The sequence below is a fragment of the Lepidothrix coronata genome, unplaced genomic scaffold (assembly GCF_001604755.1).
Source record: "Lepidothrix coronata isolate B3197 unplaced genomic scaffold, Lepidothrix_coronata-1.0 Scaffold157, whole genome shotgun sequence".
In the NCBI taxonomy this organism is placed as follows: domain Eukaryota; kingdom Metazoa; phylum Chordata; class Aves; order Passeriformes; family Pipridae; genus Lepidothrix; species Lepidothrix coronata.
Window position 1 is genome coordinate 1,366,709 of NW_016690337.1, and position 24,669 is coordinate 1,391,377.

Sequence of the window (24,669 nt, forward strand, 5' to 3'; positions counted from 1 at the left end):
AGTCAAAAAGGGACAATCACCTGCCTGGATGTGATCCACAGCAGGACTCTGCCAACCACAGGATGGCTACAGCCCAGCAGGACAGCAGGCAGGTAAGAAAACTTGCATTTGTGCAGGTCCCAACAAACATACGACTCATAATATTCACTCTCTCCACTTATTTGGCCTTTGCAACAAATGTGTCTCACCCCTGAGGTGAATGATTTTGTTGGTACAGATTTTTGTCATCAGCTCTCTCTGGAAACTGGCAGGCTAAGGGAAGTTTTCATTATCACAGTTCATGAAGCGCCCAGAAATCAGATCTTTAAGGCAATCAATTGTAATTATGTAAAATCTTAGGCTGCATCCAGCTCTCCCACTTTGCTCATGCTACTGTAACTGCATGATTTCAGTGGAGGAGATTCTGACTCTTACCGATAGAAATAAGATGAGAGTTGCCCCTAAAATTATGTTTCAGGGAACACAAGAAACTATGCAAGAAAGATAATGTATTTGAGAACATTTTTAATAAATAATGTGACAAAAATTACTTTTCTGATTATTGGATCCTCAGTATGCAAAATTATGGCTAAAATATGAGGTTTCTTACATGAACATAATGAAAACATTAATCACATGGATTTTTCCTTTAGTACTGCACACCCTTTCTATGGAACCTTTCTTTAAAAATTAGCTAAATGAAAAATTTCAGTCCTCGGTAAACACCAAAACACTTTTTTTTTCTTCTTTTTTTTTTTTTTTCCATTGGGGCTAGTCCTGATAGCTGTCAATAAACAAACACACATTTTTCCATTAGCACCAATGACAAAGAAATTTTATAATTACAAAAAAGATCATAAAATCTACAGACAGAGGACATCATTTGGCAAATTCAATGCAACTAATGCCTCTATTTCAGCTTTAATGATAATCCAATGTTGAGAGAGGCCACAGAAAAATTGGTAATTTTCTGTAAGTCCAGGAAAAGTGAGAAGTGTTTTGATTATGGCCCACATTTACATTTGCTACTTTACCGTCTGTCATCATTCAAATATTCCAAATACAAACATAGAGCATTAACAAAAAGATGAAAAATATCCCAAACAAATGCTTAACATTTTCAATAAGACAAAAAAAAAGGTTAATAGTTACAATGGTTTACAAACAAAGTCTAGTGATTGTGCTTTTAAAACCAAAAAAAAAAAAAAAAGATAAGCAGTGCATTACAAAAAAATTCATCGCCAAGATCAAACAAAACTTCTTTAAGTGGCACTTCTTCTTTAAGGTGAATTGACACAAGTAGAGGTCTGAGATTTGGGCCAGTAACAGTTGATGATATTACCTAATCATTATTAAAAATGTCCATTGATTTTCTTTTCATAAGCATTGTTGAAACTGAAAATTAGAAAAAGTTTCAGATAACCTTGCTCATGCTATGATTAGGCAAATAGCAATCACATTGGCTTACCTCCTGCCTATCCCAAAGGACATTTTTAATAAGAATGTACTTAATGATGAAAATGGAAAGACAAATCAAAGTACCACAGGGGATTTAAAATGAGTACATATTTACAATAAGAGCCACCTCATCCCAAATTAATTTTACTTGCATTCGTCAAACTGTATCATCTGCAGAAGGTTAGCAAGAGACCGGCACAAAACAAGACACACAGTCTGTATTGGAATGGCAAGGTACCATTTGCCCTGACTGCAGATGAAACCCCAAGAACCAAAGGATGCTCTGCAGGATGCTCACTTTGGGGATCTTTTTAATCACTGGCTCACTGGTGTGCTGGCAGTGCACTGAGCACCGCCTCGCTGGGGAGAAACCTCGGGATCCCAGGCTCTGGAATTCCCTTCTGTTCTATTCCAGAAGCAGCAGCTGGCCCAAGTACCACGAAGAGCAGCTGACCTGCCTTCTCGGGCAGCGAAGGGGATGCGCTTTAGCGTTACGGAACAGGCAGGCGCCGTTCCTAGTAAGGAGGGCTTAGAAAGAAAGAGTAAAATAAAAAAACTAGCAATCTGATGGCATGAAGAAAAAAAAGGAAAAATTGTACACTCTGATTGCACTGAACATTATTTCTGGCGTCAAACATCATCAGACTTGAGGCATCTTAAGTGATTTTTTTTTTCTGATTAAGATTTTAAAAGCCTGTTACAGTACATGTCGCTGTCTTCAGCTTTCTGTTTCCTGTATTAAAAAAAAAAAAAGAGGACATAAATTACTACATGTTAAATTTTATTTTTTAAAATTTGTTTTACATACCTCTTAGAGATTTGCTACCTTTACATGATAATTACTACTTTTAATTACGCACAGCAGTGTGACTCTATGTTGGCCACCCTTTCTACAATCAGGATTTAAATTGAATTAATATCATTAGGCAGAAAAAAAAAAAAAAGAAAAAAGTTCATTTATCAATATCTAAAAAAATACAGAATGATAAACTATCAAAAACTGTGAAAGGTGATGTCAAAGTGTTCTTAGATGCTTTAGTTCTTTATTTTCACTTTCAAAAGAATCTGGATAAGGTAAAGTGCACTTTAAAATAATGTATTTCTGCAAGTTCTACTCCATAAGTTTTAGTGTGTTGACAATTATATTGTGCTATATATTATTTGGTTTTTATGGTTTTGACACATTCTTAAAGTTTATTTTCTTGAGTTGGGCATAACTTTAATAGACAGATAAATGTACTAATTTTTCTGAACAGAAATATTTCTGGTTCAAAAGTGTTTTTTCTTGGCATCTGTCTAAACACAGAAAATAGCCTTATTCTGTCATCTTCAGTATTACAACTGCAGTTACCTCCATCTCTTCTTCTTCTTCCTCTTCTCCTTGTTCATACGCTCCCAGTACTTGCATTTCCGCAACATTCCTTCGGGCTAGATTTACTTGATCTGCCCTCTGTCTGCCTCCTGATCCTCTTGAAGACATAGAGCTGGAGGAACTGGGATCTCTAGGATTATTTGATGTTGGAAACGTTGGTCTAGAATATGGCAGGATGTCCTCTGTATAATTAAATGCAAACATTGTTATGGTTACAAGCCCAGTGATACCGTGAACCTAAAATTTCGGCATGCAGTTGATCTATTTTACTTTTTATGATTCCCAGGAGGTTTAAAGTGATGCCTGAAAGGAATATGAAATACACTGTTTCCATAACAGCATTATAGAAGCTTTCTTGAGGAAATTTATAGTATTTACACGGTAACATTCTCCACAGAAAAATTAATTCATGATTACTGTCCACTTCATTTCAATTTAGGATCCTTGCTCTATGTTCTACAGGAAAATGAAAAAAACACTCCTTGTAGTATATTTTCCATATGACTGAGTAGGAGGAAATGCCAATATATGTATGATACAAGGAACCCATTCCATATAAATACTGGACCCTGCATTTTCTGGACTGAGTTTGAACCACAATTAGTGGTCATGTTTCAAAATTTCAGCATCATCCTCTATGGTAACCTTCAAATAACTTTTCTCTATAGCAATCCACTGTAACCAAACTCTTACTCATGTGTCCATTGAACCAACTTACTACCCAATCACCCCTGATATTACCCATGGATACCTGCAGGTAGCAAGGACCAGGCATTTGTATAAATCTGTGTTGAAAGTCTTAGTGAACACTTGGCAAGTCCCATTAATCATGTTCCATTAATTAGTAATCTTACCAAATTCCATATACGAGAGATTACTTTGACTACATCTAACTCATACACTGCCATGTCAGTTATAAATACTAAAATTAATGCTTGACTACTAGGGCTTTCTTATGCTTTAAGCAGGACCAGGTATCATTCTGCCCCTTTTCTCCTTTGTGAATAGGCAAAACGGGCCAAGGGCAGATTCTTCAGTAGAAAAGTTAAGTATCTGTTTTACAGATCTCTATCTGACTTTACTCAGTTCTCTTATAAATCAGATAATAATCATACAGATTAAATATAACTAGACTATAAATGTATAGGTAGGAGCAAGGACACTGATCCTTACAACTCTCAAGGAGTATTTCTGTTCGGGCTTCCTAAGCGTTAGCTTTAATACATGATGGGTCTAAGGACAGCAAGATAGAAAATCTGCTTTTCCTAAGCTTGTATTTCCACTTTACCCTAACAAGAACCTGCGGTGTGACCTAAATTAACACTGTGTAATCACAATAAAATGGTGGCAATTCAGCAGATCTAACTTCACTTCAGCAGCCTGAGAAGAGCTGGCCTGTTCCCTGTGATCAGCACCTAATACTTCAGTAAACCCAGGGCAGGCAAAACAACCTTGAAGAAGATGAGTTTTTGCTGGTGTGCCGTCTCGTTTTGGTGCTTTGTTTCCTCGCAGTTTCCCGTCGCTCTGCTGTTCCTGGGGTTCTCTCCGCTCCCCCGAGTTCGTCCGCACGTCCGAGTGCTGCCTCCCATCCATCCCGTCCCTCCCCTTGTAGCTGGCTCCTTTCCTTTCCGCAGACCTGTCTGTCCTCGCCTCTATAGAAGCAAGTTTTGGCAGCATGACCGGCCGCACCTCCAGCTGGGATTTGGACTGGGCCGTTGGTGATTTTATAGCCGGAGGTGGCACGGGAGGAGGTGGCAAGTCTACAGAGTGGAAGGAGAATAATGATTATGATGACATCATACACCAGCGAAATTAAGAAATAATATTTAACTTGAACTGAAGAAACAGATGCCCTGTTTACTTTCAGCCCTCCCTCTGCCCTCCTCTCTCCACTCCAAAAACTGTTATGTTACTGTTCAAACTGCTTTTCTGAAGCTTAACCTCTGAAAACACAAAGTAAGACCTCTCACTGCCTTTTCAAATCACAATATTTTCTTAAGAATCACTTACCAAAAACTGCAATAAACTTTAAGCACATGAATATTAACCTGCCAGTTATGAATATCAACACAGAATTAAGGATACTAACATGATATCGTTGATATTTATAATTTTTGCTAAGTCCATTCAAGAGCACAGCAGCTTGTGCTATAATTGCTCAAGGTCTTTGGTGTAGTGAGCATTAAAGCAAGCTAGCTGGGGTCTAAGAATGTATATCAGATCCACTGCTGACATATATAAGGATATTTATATATAATTATATATTAATTATTGAATTTTTCTTTCAAAATAACAGGTTAAATTAACATATATCCTTGATGTCTGTGGGTATGTTATGAGATATTAAAAAAAAAATAATACAGTCAGCCAATGAAGTAATAAGCTCTCAGAAAGAACAAAAAAAAAAAAAAAGAAAAGACACACAGGACTTTAAAAATTAATTTCTTAAATTAGCACAGCTTCAGGGGTTCTAAAATTCTGAATATTTTAAAATACTGTTTATAAAGCATGCATATATTTTACTTTGTTGTATTTGTCTATTCCTGCATTAAGACATAAAACTAGAATGTGCAAATTGTTTATCAGGATTCAACAGTGCTCTGTGGAATATAAAATGTGAAGAAAAAATATAGAAGTCGAGCAAGGAAGCTACAACACAAAAGTAGTTCACAACAAAGCTGTAGGAACAATTCACATGGATATAAGAGAACTGGTTAAAAAAGGTGAGATGACATAGACATTTCTGAGGTTAATATTCTCAAGTGAGATTGTTAAAAAAGAAAATAATGGCTCTATTAAAAAACGTAACTTCAGCATTTTATAATACCATGCATTCATTCTTTCTACTTCCAGAAAAATCTTGGAGCAGCTGTGTTTTTCAGACACCATCACTATATATACAGCTAATTCTCAGTCTATTCAAGAGAATTTTTCAGCCAAAATTTAACTAAATTGGGCCAAAAATAAAGGTAGTACTCCTGAACAAGAAAAATCAGGCATCTAACATATACATATCAATTTAGATGATCCTTGTGGGTCCCTTCCAACTCAGGGTATTTTATGATTCTATGAAAATAATTTCACTTATGGAATGGGAAATATATAGATTATAGACTGCAATATAAAAAGGTAGATCTCTGGGCAATGGGCTGGACTTGTTTATCTGAGGAAACATAAAACTGAAATGGAGACCCAACTTCTGACTCAGTAAGATTTGAAATACAATATATTTTGGCAAGAAAGCACAGAATTGGTTATGTTGCATCCTTTTGTTATCCATAACTGCTTAGACATGGTTTACAGAGGTAACCTCTGCTTAGTACACAACCTTAGCAATGTAACTTTGTAATTCCAGCCATCGGAGTAGCACTCAGACTACCTCTCCTAAAATTGCCCTGTGAGGTCCTGCCACCAAAGAGCAAACCAAACCACTTTCACTGGGCTGCCCAGTCCCATAGATGCAAATTTGGATTTCTGGATCCCAAGGGTCCACGGAGAGGTCCATGAGATCTTAAGTGTCAATATCTGCTGCAAAAAGTGTTGGTCTGGAGAAGTACATAACCTTTCTACAATTCAACAACTATGTTAAAATTTGTGTGAAGCCTGACTGAGACCTCAGAGTAGTGTGTAATATGTTCCTTGAAAGCCCAGTGCATAAGGCCATGTCAGCTCCAGACTTGTAGCAATTACAGAATTTGGACAAGATTTAAAAAATAAGATAAAGTCTGTATCAGGCTGTGGAGATTCAAACAATGTTTTCCTTTCCGAGGAGAACTTTGCTCTCACAATATGCCTTCTCTCAGAAGAGGATACACTGATTCAGAAGTGAATGAAGACACTCAAACCCAGAAGTGTAGGCTTCTGGAACCACAGCTGCTCACGCAATGTCCTGAGTCTCACATGCCCCATTCAGTGTCTCTGTTATAAAGTTACCAGAGCACTGAAGAGCCATTCTGCTGAGCCTGCTGATGTAAAGGGAGTGTAGGTACTTAACATCAGCCTTTTCAGCCACCCCTGGAGCCAGTGTCCAACAAGTGTGGCACGGCAGGGCACTGGCTGAATACCAAAGAGAAGGAACAGCATCTTTCCTGTAGCCTATAAAACACAACTTGGAACAAACTACTTTATTCAAGAATTCTATCCAGCTGCACAGGGCAATGAACAAAGTGGTGTTAAATCTTGACTATGGAAAGGAAAGATGCATCGATATAAAAAGTTTCATAAACCGGCAGCAGCTCTATGGTACAGCAATAACTAAAGAAAAGTGATATTCTCTTTTGAGAACGTTTTTGCAACCTGCAGGGAAACTATAAAAATCTTCATTATAACACAGTACTTCTCGCTGAGAAGAATCCTTTACAGAGGAAAAAAAAAAACCTTTTCAGAGGTCAACACCATTACACCCCTGTGGTATTTATTTTAACAGCTCAGATCACAGAGAAAATCCAGATTCAATCTGCCTCCTCGAGTACAAACTGGCACACTCCTTATTAAAAGCAAAATGGAAGCTTCCATTGTAAGGAATAAAAAGTAAATCACAAAGCAACATCAAACCAATATCAAGAACTCAGAAGTATTTGTTAAAGGTCAGCTGAGCTCACATGTTTTATTCATGTCATGTATTACTTGTACTGCTTCCCATGTAACTCAAACAATTAATGGATGCCATTTCATAGCACGGTCTACAGGAGAAACCTTCCAGATATGTCTTTTGAAAGGAGTGATGATAATTTTCTAAATGAGAACATATACAGGAACCATGGGATAAGCAGAGGAAAAATAATCTGCTAAATTAGTTTGACACTAAAGTGGAAAAAACACAAATAAGAACAAAAAGACGAACTGTAAGTAGTGACAAATGAAGCCTTATTAGGCAACTCTCTCTTTTAAACTCTTATCAGGCTGCAGATCCCCACAGTCATACCCTGAAGAAAAGAGCAGAGTTACAGATTTGATGCAATATTGGAGAAAATCCATGGATGTGCTCAAGGTCAGGCTGGATGGGGCTCTGAGCAACCCGATCTAGTGGAAGGTGTCCCTGCCCACAGCAGAGGGGTTAGAACTGGATGATCTTTAAGGTCCCTTCCAATCTAGGACATTCTATGATTCTACAAGGTACAAAGTGAATTTTTTCTAATGCGTGTTTTTGCAGGCATGCAAAACTGAATATTGCTCCTGACTTACAAAAAGCTTTAAGAGCATTTAAGATGCCTAGACACATCTTAATCTGAGCTACTATTATTCATGTACTGAAGCTATTTTCATGCTTTGTCTTTCAAGAAGCATGGCTCACATTGTACACAATAATCAGATGAACAAATAGATACAGCAAAACCCAATATGATGCATAAAAGCAATGGGTTATTGCCTTTTTTTTTAAAATCTACATTTACATAATTAGCAAAATGGTTTTCATTCCACAAAACCTCCCTCAGTATCAAAATCAGTATTTACAAGATATCAAATATCTCACAATGGACCCAGAAGTAAGGACTGAGAAAAGGGCAAGTATCTGAAAATTATTATCATTCAATAACAAGCTGATTTTTAGCAGAGGTAAGAAATGCATTCCTACTTATTTTCTACCTTGCTGAATTGTTTTTTGTACAGAGTAGGTTTCTTTGTACTGCATAGGCAGAGGGAGACAAAAGTACAAATGGTGTTGGCATGGATAATGGCTTAACATTTCCAAATGAAAATTCGAGGAATATCTGGCAGATGTTCAATTGCCTTTTGTGAGAAATTCAGCTGCCCTCACGTCATGTCACTGGTAACACAGCTAAATAACTCAGTTATAGTCTCAACCAGTCAGTTGTGAAAATGTTTAGTATTTTTTGTCAGTTAGAGATTTAAAAAAAAAAATGAATCAAGATTTAAAATCTCATGTGAACTGTCAATGGCATAATTTCAACTGAAAGACCCAATGAACTGAAACAATGGCAAAGTACTTTTATCCTTTTTATCTAAATGCTTACAGTTCTGAGGGCTTGTAACTACTGACAAATCAATTCAAGACACTTCAGAAGAGACTTTTAGATATATATATATATTTAGAAAAGACAAATGTATTCTTTTAAAGTTTGGTTTCTTAAATTAAATATGTAAGTAGGTCAGACAAGGTTGAGAAGGAGGATCCGTCTGCTAGTTGGTTCATGCATTGCTCTCTTAGTAAGCTCTCTTAAAAGGCCAGAGGAAGAGCAATTAAAAATTCATACATTTTAATCCTTACCACCTACTGAGCAAAGATTTTTAGCAACAAATATGAAGAACATTTCAGTGTCTGGATGACTGCCAAGGAACAAAACAAATGAGCCGAAATCCCGTTTCGATTTGAACTAATGCTCACAGAAAATACAAAACTGTTACTACTTGTACAATGCAGAGTAGATCAGAGACCACTCTCCTCTACTATAGTAGACCTTTTACTGGTACATTAGTAACAAACACACCTTCAGAAATACCAATCCCTTTCACAAATCTTGCTGTACAAAGAAAAAAAAAAACAAAGAATTTTTTAAGACTTACATATATTGCTGCTGCTGATACTCTTGGCATTTTCAATCATTCATACGAACATTTATTTATATACCCTTTCTGTCGACTAATCATTTAAATTCTTCATGACACTGGTATTTCATGAAACTTCTGGCAAATACTAATTCAGGTAATTTGGGAACAGCAGAAGATTCTTTATGTGTGAAAGTAAATTCCACCTTAAAGGCTCAGAAAGTAATGAAACAATGTATTTTTCTCCTTTTAGTAGTTATGGAATGCTTCTAGCAACCAACAAATTCTTGAATTCAGAATATCTGCTTTTTTTGCCTCTACTAAAAACACATGTATGTTCACCCACTATGAGGAAATAAAAAATCGTTCTATAAGGCACTCCTTTATAAAGATGATAAATAATATTGTGACAATAAGCCAATGGAAAAACCCAAGTATATCTGGGAAAGGTCAATGGTGCTTAAATGTTTCATTCATGCATCCATCATGCTTTTCTCCACTTAAGGAAAACAATTAGTAAATGCTATTTTATAGCTAATTCTAACATGACACAATAATACTAGATGTGGCTATTAAAATGAATGGTTAGAATCTACAGTAAGGTTCCAAATATGCCTACGTAAATAGACTGAGGGGGAAAAATAATTAAAAAAAAATCAAATCCAAACAAGCTCTTCAACCTTTGAACTGGGTTTTATTGGATCTGCAGAAATTAAAGCCATAATTTGCTATTCCCTGAATGACCACACTGTATTGCACTCTAAAGAGGTTAGTGGAAATTCTTTCCTAATTAGAAAATATGCTGAAGTAAGCAGGTGCTACATAACACAAAACAAATATTGATCATGATTGTCAAATCTATTGCAACATCTAATGATGATGCTCTATGATTTAGCTCTGTATAACTACTTTTACAAAAAACCATCATCAAATAAGACCCACCTCTTATTTATCCCTGTGTTAGAAGCAAATGGCCACATAAAACTCCTGTCCAGATTTTATTTCTGATGTCCTAGCTGTTGTGTTAGTATTGAGGTTTGAAGCTCTGCCAATTATTTAGCTAAGAGCATTCTCTTCAAAAGAATAAAAGCTGATAAAATGTCAATAAAATCTTGTGAAACGCCATTACAAGAGTCTCATAAACATAACGTTTCTGGTACAGTTTTGGGATTTACACCTTGTGTTGTCCTTTCACAGAAGCAAACGCACAAAACCACTGTAACAACCTCTCGAAATCAGATAATATTCCAACAGCTCAGTTTCACTGACAGAAGGGGCCTGGGCAGAAGCCAAGAGGCCCAGGTGCACTGTGTCATGCCAGTATTTAACGCAGCCTAATATCAGATAGATGCTACCGAGAGAAAATACTCAGAATAAAGTACAGATAATAGCACGGACAACCACTCATTGCTAAATTACTTCTGCTCATCGTGCTTTGAGCTTTGTATTAAATTTTTTCATCAAGTGGCAGGAATCACAGGGAGAAGTGGTTCAAAACTCCCTTCTTGTAACCCCGGATAAGGATCTATAATATTAGGCTTTCATATGATAATGGCAAATGATGCCCCTCTTTGAAAAATTTCAGACTGGTAATGAAAGTCCTAATCAGATTGTTGTTGCAGAGGAGGTGGGGGAACGATGCCTTTCTTTTCCCTACCCCCTCACCCTCCCCTGTTAGCAAATTCAGCAAACTTGACAAGATGAGTTAAGTCTTGGAGAATTTATCTTACATGAATTTCCAACAAAGCCCGCGGGTTGTTTTATAAAACTGGAAGGTAGTGCTTTAATAAAAGCTGCACCACCTGAGGCATTTTCATTAAAGGCTCTCTCTAGAAAACATCACAATGTTTGCATTATCCTCCTACACCCCCAAGAGAATACAAGCACTACCTTTTCAGCAAGAGTTGATATTGTGTGTGAAGGCACGAGAGAAGATGATTAGATTTGCTTTTACTCACAAAGTAACCGCTTGCAACAACGCCGTGGTCAGGATTAGAATTCACTGATTTGTGTTGTCCACCACTGGGATGGTGAACTGTTTTTTTCAGGAAAAGACAAATTCTGAAGGTTTTAATAGTCGGTCACGTGAATGAAGATTTTAATCCTAACCACACATTATTCTCAATGACTGTACTATTTATGCTATCTGGGCTCTTAAATAATGACGGTAATTAGCCGATTAGGACACTATAGAAAACAGGTGCAAGGCTCTGGAGTGGAAGCATCAATGTACGGTATTAAGGAACTCTGGCATTTAAAATGATTAATCTGTTCAGCGTGTTTAGCAACAGGAAACACAAATCACTGAATTCTGAAACATAATGCTATCTCTGTGGAAAAATTTCACACACACGGGCTGAATGGGTATTTAGAAAGGTTCACTGACGTTTTCAACCGTTTCAGTGGACTCACCATCTGTGTAGACTTCTCTGCGCAGATGTCCTGGCTGGTGTTTTTGCTTTTTGGCAGGTCGGACCTTCTGTATTACAACAGCACTCATGTTGCTGTCGGTAGATACTGGGCTGGTGGGTCTAGGACAGTGTGATGCATGGAAATGTCTACGGCCTGGAAATTGTTACAGAACAGTATTATTTTCCTTACCTAAGACCCTTCACTTTTTTTAACAGCAGAATGACTAAGTTATACAAAACCTAAAAAGACACTGCTGGAACAATAGTAAAATTCATCCAGTTTTAGAGTAATCTGTAACTAAATCAGAGCATTTGCTATTAGCAGGCAGGCTGGCTTAGCTGCACAGAAATTATCCAGCTGCTTAGTAGCTGGTAGCTCCTGCCCCAGGAGCACGAACTCCATTGGCAGGCAAGCACAAGCAGCATTCCCACCCTGCAACTTTCTGAAAACAGCAAAATGTTTCCCTTTCCAGACAGGTTTCACCTCCCCTAGCTTGGGCCACGTGAGTTCACAGGTGCCATAAGCAGAGCATGTCACCAGCAGGTCTCAGGTACAGAAGCCCCCTCTGCCACCTTGAGTGAATTATCAGGAACTGTAGGACTGGATTTCATCACCGCTTATTTGCAGATAAGCAGTGTCACATCTTTAGGATGTGTAGTGAGGCAGAGGTAATATCAGTATATAGAAATCATTATATAACATGAACTTAACTGTTGCAAAATTGTTAGAAACTGCGTATAAAAAGACCTTTAGTAAATACATAAACCTACACACATGTAAACACACATATTTATATGAACTTATGTGTACAGAATGGATAAAATCCTGGCCATGTGGCTATGAATGGGAATTCTGCTACCTACTTCAATCGGCCAGGATTTCGTCCAGAATTACTAAATTACCTCCCCTCTCACTCTTCATGATGAACAGCTGTGTTGAAATGGAAAAAAGGACTGTTAACTGGGAGAGGATATCAGAAATGGGAGGAAGGCTGAAAATCTGTGGAGTCAAGAGTGGACACACTTGTGACAGAGTACGTCTTCTCCAGGTCTGGCAGTTTAATAGGACTGGTTGTCAGAACATGAAACTTGTATCCCAGCCTGCTGTATTCTCATTTCTTAGCTGAACTATAACAATATCCATTTGGCCTAGTCAGGTTACTGATTACCTGTATATATCCAGGGCTATCAGTACCCAGTATATTGTATTTCAAATATCGTATTTCATATGTTCAATGGTGATTCAGGAGAAAGGAAAAAGGAAAAAACATATACATAAGGCCTTGCTGCACATGCATGATCTATAATCCAAACTGCAACTCATAACATCTGTCAAATTATGAAACCAACACAAAGCCAGCTTGTCCCAGTAACACAGCAGTAAGAGGTTGAACAGGATTCCTCAAAAGAAAAACATTATTTTTTTTTTTCAAATCCAGGGGATTTGAAAAAATAGGTTTACTCTTTATTGGACATTTCAGTACAGAGGGATTAAATCTCATGAAGAGTGACTGAAAACACTGGGAGCCTTGTACTAGGACATGATAGAATTCTGTGAGCCTTTTTCTGTTGGTTTTTTTTTTCCCTCATTCAGTTCTGGGTGCAAATCCACCAGCAGGGTTGAGGTTTGTCAGTAATCAATGAGACCAAAAGATTAGGAGCTACTTATGAAAAACAATGTAGGGCAGCAATTTATCTGAACTGTTTCACAAAAACTTTTCCTGACACTTCCACAAGTGTTAAGGCACAGCCTCCACACCTGAATTTCTGAACATTCTAAGAACAGGAGTGCAGAAAGCATCTGTGGGTATATTCAACTCACAATGGCCACTTTTCTTCCTCCTCCCATCAAACTCACCTCCTGCTGCATCCTGCATTTGACGCCTGGCTACTTTCAGACCAGCGTATTCCGCAGCTGCTGCCACAGCCTGTGCAAAATCTGCATCGGTAAAAAACGATCCGTCGGAGGAGCTGACGCTGGACCGCCCACTCGAGATGTTGTCTTCTTCAGAGGCTGAACCCCAGCCATTGATCATGGACCCTGTCACAGAGCTCTCCAAATCCCCAACGCTGGAGGCAGGGGTCTGCTCGAGGCCGCGCAAAAGGAGCCTCCTGTTTTGCATCTTGGCAACCTCTATATCGGCCTCATCCTCCTCCTCCTCCGGTGCGTCGGTATCCATGTCAGAGACCAAGGGCCCTGAGATGTATCCATAGGTATGTGGTGGGGAGATGGGCCTTGGAGGGGGCGGAGGACTCACAGGTTGACGTCTGCACAAAAATACAAGGGAAGAATTGAAGCCACTTAACACAGTCAGAGGAAATAGGAGGCTGATGAAAACACTTATTTTATTTCCCAACAAGCTTGACCTGCCTTTTTAAATCACCAGAATTTATATCTGGAAGGTTCAGCACTGTTTGCTTTTTAGTTCTTATTTTTGCTGTAAATCAGAATTGACAGTTATGTCACAAAGACATCTGAATATGGCTCCTTTATCACTAACTTTAATGAAAATGAGCTTATTTTGCATTAAGCTGTTCAATTTCCCTAAGGTAGTACATGTACAACTAGGCAAAGAGGTGGTTAAAGATCACGTGACCATTAAAAAAATTACTTGTGCACCCTTGAGAGTATGAGCAAAAGAAATGTCTGTATATCTCTATAAGCTTAAACAATTGACATCAAGAAATGCATCTATCCAAACAAATTGCTCTGTAAAAGTTGTCTTCCCTCCACCCACCCCAGTGATTCAGAAAGATATGAAAAGAGAGATTGCTATTTCATTATTTTTTCAATTGGTCTAGGTGATAAAATATAAAAAGAATTCTCTACTGTAATGTTAGTTCTTGATGTTAGGGATACCAAAATGCATGCAGAGGTATAGGTTAATTTATTTTGATCTTAATTTGTCAGTAATGGTGTGTCCAGCTTAAATATCTATGTTCAAGTTTAGTCACTACTTCACTCAGAAGTCCCAGATAGCAACATGGTCATTAGTTCTTCACTGGGCCACAGACATGATCTTTAACTGCCATTTCTCTGACAGGAAAACATACTTTCTGCAATAATGGTTGTCCTGTTAGCTTTGTTCACCAGGAATTTTTACTGCAGCCTGCAGTAAAATTTGAAAATTTCCACAGTAACTTTCCTTTGTCAGTCTTATTATCTCATTGAGAAATGATGACTCTCATAAAATAATATTTTTTTTGCATGTGTGACATGCAATTTAAAAAAAAATTAATAAGTAGGAATACATATTAATTTTGGAAGGCAAGAACAAGTTGGAACCTCGCTGGACTACATCATCTAGCCACTGTTTTTCACTTGCTGTATTAAGTACGGGACAGAATAAAGAACAGGTCACTTACAGATATATACCCAATAATCATTTAATAACACCACTTCCCCACTCCCAAATCCCAGAAGCTGTTGATGCCTTGGAATCTCTACCTGCTTTGAGTAGAGACCTTGCCCAACAAAGTTTTACTGCCTTAATGTAAAGCTCTTGTGACAATTGTCCCTGTGATATATTTGCCAGGCTTCCTATTCTCCAGGTTTTAGTATTAGAGGACAGGCACCTGTTTACAAAATACATTAGGTTCTTGAAAATATAGCTTGGCTGCCAATCTTTGAGGACAGGCCAATTGAGAGCAGCTGGTTCATGGGCATATGGAATTAACAATACTTCTTCCACTTTATCTGATGCAGTGGTTCTCACTTTCACAGGGACACTGTCCTATCTCAGCTCTCTCTTTAACATTTATAGCATCTGCTATCCCACTAAATCTTTAGAGTTTTTTCTCTCCTTGTTGACTCTTCTAGAGCATGGATTTCTGTTTCAGTTTGCTATATTTCTACCAAGCGGACCAGACAGAGAAATATTACAGTACACCATCACTACCAGAATCCTATTCTAGGTGCTTGGTTCTGATCAGGAATTGAGAAAATATTCAGCAGAACTACAAGTAAAGCTCATGAAAGGTATGACAAACAGTATGTTAGACATTATTTTTGGTATAAAACCACCATTTACAAAACTCCTGAAATTAATACAGAGAGACACCACTTGTAATCTGTTCTTAATTCCAAGGTATTGTCACATCATGTTCAAAATGGAACTGCCCCTTCCAGAATGGGCTACAGCTGTTGAGCACAGTACACCCAACTGCTACACAGAAGCCATGGGTCATATCAATGCCATTAGATGGAACAGGCAGTCAGCCAAGCCTTACAAATCAAATAAATAGAATGATATGAATATTTTAAAACTGATGAGATGGATACAGCAAAAAGAAAAGAAACAATGTTTGAAAAAAAGACAGAAAAGGCAAATTTAACGCTTCTGTGGACCAACATATCAAGGCCAATGGAAGTTACAGGAAAATATTATTAGCCAACTCCTAATAAAAAGAGTAATTTTAAAGACTCAGGAAGATAGAGGAAAAACACACAGCACAAGAAGTGTTAATACAAAGAGTAAAGAAAACAAACCAAGGCAGACCAAGTAGAAGTGGAGAGCAAAAGTAAAAGCAGATATAGGCCCTTTCAAAAAAGATTCTTAACTACTGCTTACTTTAAAAATGGGAAACATAGACATGAACTAACATTCTGGAACATAGACATTCTGGAAAATACATCCATAAATATCCAGTAAGCTGTAGTAATAAAACCAAAGTTCTACAGTCTACTCTGTAAGATCAAATTAATTTCATCATAATAGGCCTGGATTACACTAAAAATAGAAACTATAGCTAGAATATTGCAGGTAAGTTTATATATTTGTCATAACAAACAATGTGTGCAAATCACTGGAGGAAAAAAATAATAAAAGAGACATAATTTGGGACAGAAATGCTGTGCCTTCTTTAAATAAAGCAAGACAAGTAAGCATCATACATAAAAAGCCTCATTCAAAATTCACTGTTTTAGAGAAGAGAAGCTGTGAGAGTGTATATGCAAAATAGTTTGTACTAAAAGCAACTCAGAGAAGAAACAAAATTTCCCCGCAACAAATATCTATCTTTATTAATGTCGGTCACTCCTTTAAATAAGGGTAGATGGAAATGTTAAGAAAATTTTGCAAGCTGTAATTTCCTGTATTAGGATTTATGAGAGGAGGAAAATCTATAGGTTATATAAATTATATATTTATATATATTCATACGTATTGGTGACAAGTTAATTGCACAGTTACTGTGAAATAATGCATGCTATTTTATGGTAATAATGCAGTAAATCTATTGGAAACAATGGAACTGTAATTATATGGTAAGCTGTGTTAACGATACCACTTTAATATCCTGATGACTGTGAATTTAACTTATGTCAGCACCGTACGCACCCTAAAGTGATATATGGCATTTCTTTCCCTGGTATGATAATAAAGCAACTTAATTACCTATTTCTTAGCTTAAAATAGTTCTAGCATCCTGGATTAGAAGTTAAATATCCACAGAACAAATATCTAGGGGAAAATCTTGGCCTCACTGAATTCAACAGGAATTTTCAGCGGGGCTAGGATGGCTCTCATCACATCCCTCTCGCTACATTTGCATTCACACACCTCCGGTCAGGTTGGTGTTGTGTGTGTCCCAGCTCCTCCTGACAGTCCTGCAACATGGGCTGGAGTTCTTCCTGGGGAGAGGGGGTGAGAGTGGCAGTTGACTGGTGGCTATAGGAGACAGCGGCTGGAGAGGAGGCTGCTCCTCGGACAGGTGGAGTAGGACCTCGCTCATCTTCTTCCTCTTCCTCTAGCTCATCCTGCTGCAGGTACATCCTTGCAGGTGGGACAGGACAAGGAATTTCTTGGTCATAGCTAAAATTAATTTTTTAAGAAAATAAGGACTTAAATTTGTACTGTGTAATTAGCATATCTTGTTACATGTATAAATAGCCCAGAAACAAATCATTGTTCTACGTGCTCTTAGTAAGGATGCACTGAGTGGATGTACACCACTGTCAGTAAGTGCTCTCTAAATAGCCACACTACAGCTAGATGAGCAGCACCAGAATGGTGCTGAAGGAAGGTCTCACTGCCAGCTTGGAGGGCAAATTACAGTTCAATTAACCAGTGATTAAAGTTGAGAAACGGTTGATGTCTTCATCTTTCTTACCTTTCATCCACTGAAAGGCTGTAATCTTCACTATTGCTATGGGGGGGTGGATGTGCTGGAGGGGGTGGAAGAAGGTCTGCCCAGTTCATCCCGGCCTGCTTGGGGGCCTTTGGGGTCCGAGCACCCTTCTTGTGCCCTTGACTCCCTGCGAATAAAAAGCAGCACACACTTGTAATGCTTTTAACTCTCTCCTCAGCACTGCCTATGAAAAACAAAATAACTCTAGCCCCTCCCAGATGCTCTTGTATTCTCTGGGAATTTACTCTTGTGCTGAGTTTGGAGCAAATTTCCACTCCTGCTTTTTACACCAATTTCTACTTGTTGCTTCTTTGCAGAACTAGTCTACATTTTAAATGGTTGAATTTAACCAGAAACTTCTTACATAGTATGGAAAAAAACACATAGGATACAAAACTTTAATTGTCAATAAATAGTCAAAATGCGATAAAACTGTAAATGAATTTTACAAGCAACGTCATTAAGAGTGAGCTTCCTACTTCTATTAATTACATTATAGATTATCATCTAAAACAAATGAGCTGTAGACATATTTTCTAAAGTGCCTTTATACTATTTAATTGCCAGAATCTAATATACAATATTATACAGATATGATTATTAAAGTTCTACTGTTGCATTAAGTCACTGAATATATGTAATTTGTACTTGTCCACTGAAACATTTTAGGCACAATGAAATTACTACTGTTAGTCTAAATGGCAGGTGCAGTTGAAAATAATTGCTGGAAGAACTAAAATAACAGAAGAAAAACCAAAAGAAAGATTGATTAAGTATTTCACAAATGTTTTCAACTACTATTACTGGAAATTTACAGCTCATAATAAAACAACACACTTTTAACAGTTCAAATAACTTTGAATAGACCAATTATTCAGGTGGTCTTGAATTTTAAGTTTGGACACGGCTGTGATGAGAACTGACTCAACCACTGTTCCTTAGTATATATTTTAATTCTCCTTTGTTAATGTTACTCCTTTATTGTAGATAAAGCGACTATTTTTGAGCATGTTTTAGAATCACATTTCTCTCCTAAACTGAAGCATGATTTTATATTCCCACAGTTAAGCCTTATGCACATGATTAAATATGTTGCAGTGAGATTTAGGAAGCCTGTTTTTCTCACTTCTGCTGTCTTAGATTTTCCACTCTTACAGACAGTAGGAGACATGTTTTGGGTATGTACAATTATTTTTCTGGTATCTCAGTACATTAAGCAAGACCCTAACTATCCCAAGGCGACCATCATCTGCATTCTCTACCCTAAGCACCATGATATATACTGGGTTCAGCACAACTGATTTATTACTCTGGTCACCTTGCTTCATTTCTGCTGGAGTCCTTGGTATGGGACTATAAATTGTCAGACTTCTGAATAACCCTAATAGGCATCAGCACAGAGAATACCACCTTCTCATTTTTAATTTGCATGGGTTCATACCCTTGAGATGCTCCACGCTGAATTTCTGGTCTTAACGTGACTGAGCACTGGCTCAGCACCACATCCAGATGTTGCAGACCTGGGAACAGGCAAAAGGCTGTCTCCCAGAACAACACCCCTGAGCAGCTGGAAGAACTGGGAGCTGTGCTTATCTCACCCCAGCCACTGGGAATTCAGGTCATCCAGAGGCATAGCAGGCTCATCAGCATATTTATGTCTCTGCTGTTCCTCAGTCAGAATCGGTCAAGACAGAGCACAGGTTAGGACTGAGGGAACTGGACTATCAAAGGCAACAGCAGAACAGAATGTGAAAAGTCCCTGTCTTGATTAGCAGATGTAAAGTCCAGGGCAGAAGTGACTGTGACCATAACTCACCCTATAATTGGTTTGATGTAAATAAACACAGTCTCAGACTTGCAGTAAAGCCCCAAACCAAGCCTGTGCATAGTTTCTGGTTTAGCTCTGAATATTTCATATAGCTCTACTAGAAATCAAACCTGAAAGTGAACAGGTTATACCACAATGATAAAGAGTAACTTTTGAATTAAACCATAATCTGTGGTTCCAAAGCACAGAGTACAATTTCAGTGCCCAGGTCAGCATTCTCCAGCACAAAAAGCTGTTTTGTTTCAACATTTTCACAAAGGATTTTTAGATAGTTTGTACAGGAGGTAGTAGATAATTAAAGTTAAATTTTGTTTCTTACTGTTACCATCTACTGCCTACATCTGAATGATGTACAAGAATAATTCTGACATAGAATGACTGAAATATATAGAATTTTTTTTGCTCAAAAAAATGCATGGGTTTAATTTATAAAATTAAGAATTTCTTAAAGCAGTTCTGTTAGGTATCACTGAAATGCTCTGGTATCTTGAGCCTGTTCATGAATAAGGTTGTCTTGAGTGAGTAGACCCAAAACGGTCTTTTTTTTTTTTTTGTGGCAGTTGAAAAGAAATTTCTATGACTTGCCCACCTGGAGACCATAACATTAACAAGTAGGGTATTAACATTAGGAAATCCAACCTCTATTTGATTTCATGACTTTCACAATTCTGGACCATCAATTACTTAACTGACATTTAGATGACACTAAGCAATCATGAGGATGCAACAGAAATATAAGAACCTTTTGGGCCAGTTTTTGTGCTGTTCTCCCGTCAGTGGGTTCCTCCTCCTCATTCCTTCTCTAATCCAGCAGACAGTGCTAACCACGGCTACAATGACCAAATACCACAAAGCCTAAGGTTTGGAAAACACTGCAGATACTCACCAGATGTACTACTGCCTCTGTCTGAGCTGTTGTAGGATCCACCTGTATTCTGGTCGTATGACTGGTTGTAGGGAATAGTTGGAGCAATGTTGTCATTTACTCGATAATCTGCAAGTTTAATAGTATAATTAATGCTACCCTTCAGAAACACATCTATGTACCTGCTTTAGAACACAAAGTAAGATCTCCTGAAAATAGTGAGGAAGAAATAAATTCACTTTTTTTAGTAAGCAAAATCATCCTACGATCGTGTTTTATTTTTAATTTGTCTCTAATTGTAAGCTTAAAGAAAATCATGGGAACTTAGTAGCTCCATGTCTAAAATGGAGTAAAATGAAATCCTACGCACAGTTTTCACAAAGCCTCTGCAAAAATTAAGTTTCAGTGGATATACAAATATATACGCACACATGACCTGTGTGAACATTCTGCATACAAATACACTGTCACCTTGATTGATTTTCCATGGTCTCTGCCTAATTTATGCATGCAGGGCAACCAATGGATTGTGGCATCTACTTTTTGTATTTCAAAGGTGACAAACCCACACAGGAGCCAGCCCTGTATGACAAGGCTGAATGATCTGCTGGAGCAACAACGCAGCTCCACTGAATTTAGTTTGCAACAGAAGAGATCTTTGTTTCAGGTCTGTTGACTCCAAGAAGATTTCTATTTACACTGGATCATGCAGGTTCTACAGGCAGGGCCTTTTTCTGCTAATGGCTGTAACTGTAACTTTCTTCTTCTTCAAGTTCCAAAGCACTTGATACACATATATTACTTTAAAAATCTAGATTTGGCAACCAGATCTGTAAAAATTTATCAGAAGTAAAATACTCATCTGGCACAACAATACTCTCACGCTAAAAAGGAATTGTAATTTACGGAGAACATAAAGGAGCTGAGTTACTCTTCATACAGCAAATAAAACTGCGTCACAAACAGAACCACTGGACATAAAATAGTGACAATGAAGCACCGCATGTAACTCATCAAAACAGTTATTTCCCATCACAAAAGCTATAGGTATAATCAGCTGCAAGATGGCTCTGACTTAGGAAATGAGAAAACCAAGATCAGAATACTGATACATAAAAAAGCAAATCAAAACAAAAATAAACAAAACTAAGAATTCTGTCCCCATCTGCTGCAGAAATGTTTGTGACAATGTAAGCATGGGAAAAAGAGCAAAATGATAAATTCCACACCAGAGTGTATTCTGTAATAGTTTCTCAGCCTAGTTGCATTCCACAGACCATGCTGAAGCCCTACATACCACATATGTTTACACAGAGGATAAACAGTAAATCAGCACTCTGAAACATGTATATAGGACTGTCAGCAGACAATGCTTTAAGGGGGCCTTTCCACACTACAATATACTAGAGAATATGCAGCTGTAATATACACAGTTTGAAAGATGCAGTGTCTTCCAGCGCATAAAAACCAAACGTGTTTTAATTCCCAAGCAGATACGTAATACACAGTTCACGAAAGAAAACAATTGCAAAAAATACAGCTTTCACCCTCTAGCAAGGAGCCAAAACCCCTGAATTTTCTTTTGGCACATTTATGTCAAGGGAAGGTGTCATGTTTTATATTGCCCATTGGACTCCTCTGTGAGTAGATGGGTCCGGTAGAGAAACCAACATTCCTGTAAGGAAAGTTTTCTTTTTACTGGATCACTTATCACTATGCCATCACTTGAGCTACAACAATCCATGTAAAAAAGTTCCAAGTTAGAATGGGTCCAGTTCCTAGGGATACTGTTTTGCAAATCAGGTTATTAAAAGAGGTTGCATGGTAGCCTGGAGAACTAGCAAGAAATCACATACCTATTTCTTCCAACTCCCACACAGTGTATTAAAGAAACATGCCCTCGAGGACACAAAAGCCCATTCTGATGTTTCCCGTTAACACTGAAATCAATTTATTTTTAGCTTCTGGATCCACAGACTTCAGTCAGGGTAACACAGGAATTTAGTTTCCAAACCTGTGTGTGTGGTAGCATTGCCTCTCAATACAAGAATCGAAGGCTTGCTAGGAACATGTCTAAAACGAATTGGATCACTCCACTTGTGTCCCCAGTGTACAACATAATACAATTTTGCAGAGTTTGATATGCAAAATTTCATTCGTTTACATGAACATGTAGATTTAATTAGTCTCCATCCACGACTGGGAAGAGTGGGTTGACCTATTTAAAATTTAAGGTAGAATATAATGTGACTACCATGCATCTGGCTTATGAATAAAATATCTGGCCTCTGTCCTAACCAATCCCTGAACTACTATTAAATTTAAATTAATCTCATATTCATAGGAAATGTATTTTATTTAACTCTTCTCTAAAGATACAGCTTGTTATTTTTTTCAATAAATACAATATCTGAAGGTTATTGTGGTGCTAATTAACTTTCTGACACTGCTAGCTGCGGATTTCTAAATCCAAAGAGGCAGAAGTCTAAAAGCACCACAGAAGCCTGTAATTGCTGAACCTGAAAGCTTCAGACTCCCAGCACCAGAAGGTCAAAGCTCCTCTGATGCCTAAAGAGGAGAAACAAGCTAAAAGCTCTTCACCTTTGTTTAATTTGTTTTGCTCCATAATGTTGTACTGTATGGGTGGAACCTCTTGCTTTTGCTGAACAGAGGGTTTCCAGTGTTTCTCATTCGTGTCCCCGCTGCCATTGTTAACATTATTGCTGATATTTGACTGGATGAGTTGAGTGGTGGCATAAGGAGTGGGCTGCCCAGGCTGGCTGACAAATCTTCCATCCTTTAGATTTGGACTATTGAAGGTTTTCATCTCATTCATTTTGTTGCTGAGGTCCACGTCCCCATACACAGTTGACTCAGGCAACATCAGGTTTGTCTGCTTGTTGTCCAGCTGATTGTTGTAATTTGCTATACAATCGGCTAACCACAGAGGAGAGAAAAGAGAAAAGGTCATTCTGTTCGCTTACACTGTACTTTCAATGAAACCCCCTTTAAAATTTCTTTTTTAGTGCATAACTATATGGCTTGCATCCATGAAGCAGAGATACTCAAGCAGAGATACTGTCATTTACTAAATAATTTATAGAATATTATTTACCTTATAAAGTACTGCTCCAAAAGTAGGGTTCACTGTTTTGTTTCACTGTAAATTAGGACCTTCTGAATTGCATCTACAATGACTTACCTTGCTGGGCTTTTCTACAGGGCCCATATAAACATGCATATTTTTAGACATTATTCTCAAAGCAGCATAGATATTCAATTAATAATTGTGATTAAAATAATATGCACTGCAGGGAAAAATTAACCAAAACTTAACAGTGGGAATAACTAAACAGTGACAATCACCTCGTGACACCTCAACAGCATTTAGATGTTCTTATATTTGTGATAAGAAATAAAGATACACAGATTTTTATAAAACAGAGTGAAAAATGATTACACATAGCAGAATTAAAGAAAAACAGTACAATGTAAAAGGTAACTCGGTACCCAGTAGCAAGCCTTTATTTGATCATTGTTTCCTTGTACAGTCTTATATTTGATTTGAAACAAAAAAAACAAAACCGGGAAAGCAATCTGGAATTTTTTCTAATTTTTAGTTGCTTTGGATATTGCAAAATACGTAGTACCACAGTAATACCAGTGTCCTGTATGCTAAAGATATATCAAAAAGACAGCATGAATTCATTCTTCTCAGAGTTTACTGCATCATGAAATGCACTTATTGCAGAGAGTAAATCAGACATGTGCTGATGCTCTGGACAATCCTGCATGAAACAGTGTCCCTGTCTTTCCACGTTCTCTTGCCTCTGTGTGACAGCAGATCCACATATTTTTTTCCTCTCCACATCCAGTCCACTGGGAGAATACTTAATGGAGTAAAATAGTCTGTGGGTCAGCAGTCAGAAGGCTTAGTGAAACTAGCATTCAATGGTCCTTAAGCAGAAATTCTCATTTTCCACTTGATTAATTCATCAATAATTACATAACACTCACCAGGAATATACTTTTGCTCTTTTAAAAGATGTGGTATTTATGCTAATGAATTTGATTCAAAGCCTGAAGTCCATTACCTGTGGCCACAATGAATTTACTGGAG

The 24,669-nt window shown here is 37.7% G+C and overlaps 1 protein-coding gene across 6 annotated transcripts in view; it reads right to left on the bottom strand.

Moving 5' to 3' along the window:
- Nucleotides 1-491: 491 nt before the first annotated feature.
- Nucleotides 492-24,669, bottom strand: part of ROBO1 (roundabout guidance receptor 1) — a 710,380-nt gene continuing 686,202 nt past the window's right edge. For 5 of the 6 annotated variants that reach the window (XM_017829046.1, XM_017829047.1, XM_017829045.1 and 2 more), the window contains 9 exons: nucleotides 23,151-23,486; nucleotides 20,571-20,678; nucleotides 17,839-17,983; nucleotides 17,289-17,540; nucleotides 13,586-13,995; nucleotides 11,729-11,881; nucleotides 4,261-4,569; nucleotides 2,789-2,991; nucleotides 492-2,170 (listed from right to left, as the gene is read on the bottom strand). In XM_017829046.1, coding sequence (XP_017684535.1) covers nucleotides 2,156-2,170; nucleotides 2,789-2,991; nucleotides 4,261-4,569; nucleotides 11,729-11,881; nucleotides 13,586-13,995; nucleotides 17,289-17,540; nucleotides 17,839-17,983; nucleotides 20,571-20,678; nucleotides 23,151-23,486 — 1,931 coding nt within the window. In that variant the 3' untranslated portion in view covers nucleotides 492-2,155. The remainder of the gene's footprint in view (nucleotides 2,171-2,788; nucleotides 2,992-4,260; nucleotides 4,570-11,728; nucleotides 11,882-13,585; nucleotides 13,996-17,288; nucleotides 17,541-17,838; nucleotides 17,984-20,570; nucleotides 20,679-23,150; nucleotides 23,487-24,669) is intronic. The other variant, XM_017829048.1, reaches the window with a different exon arrangement.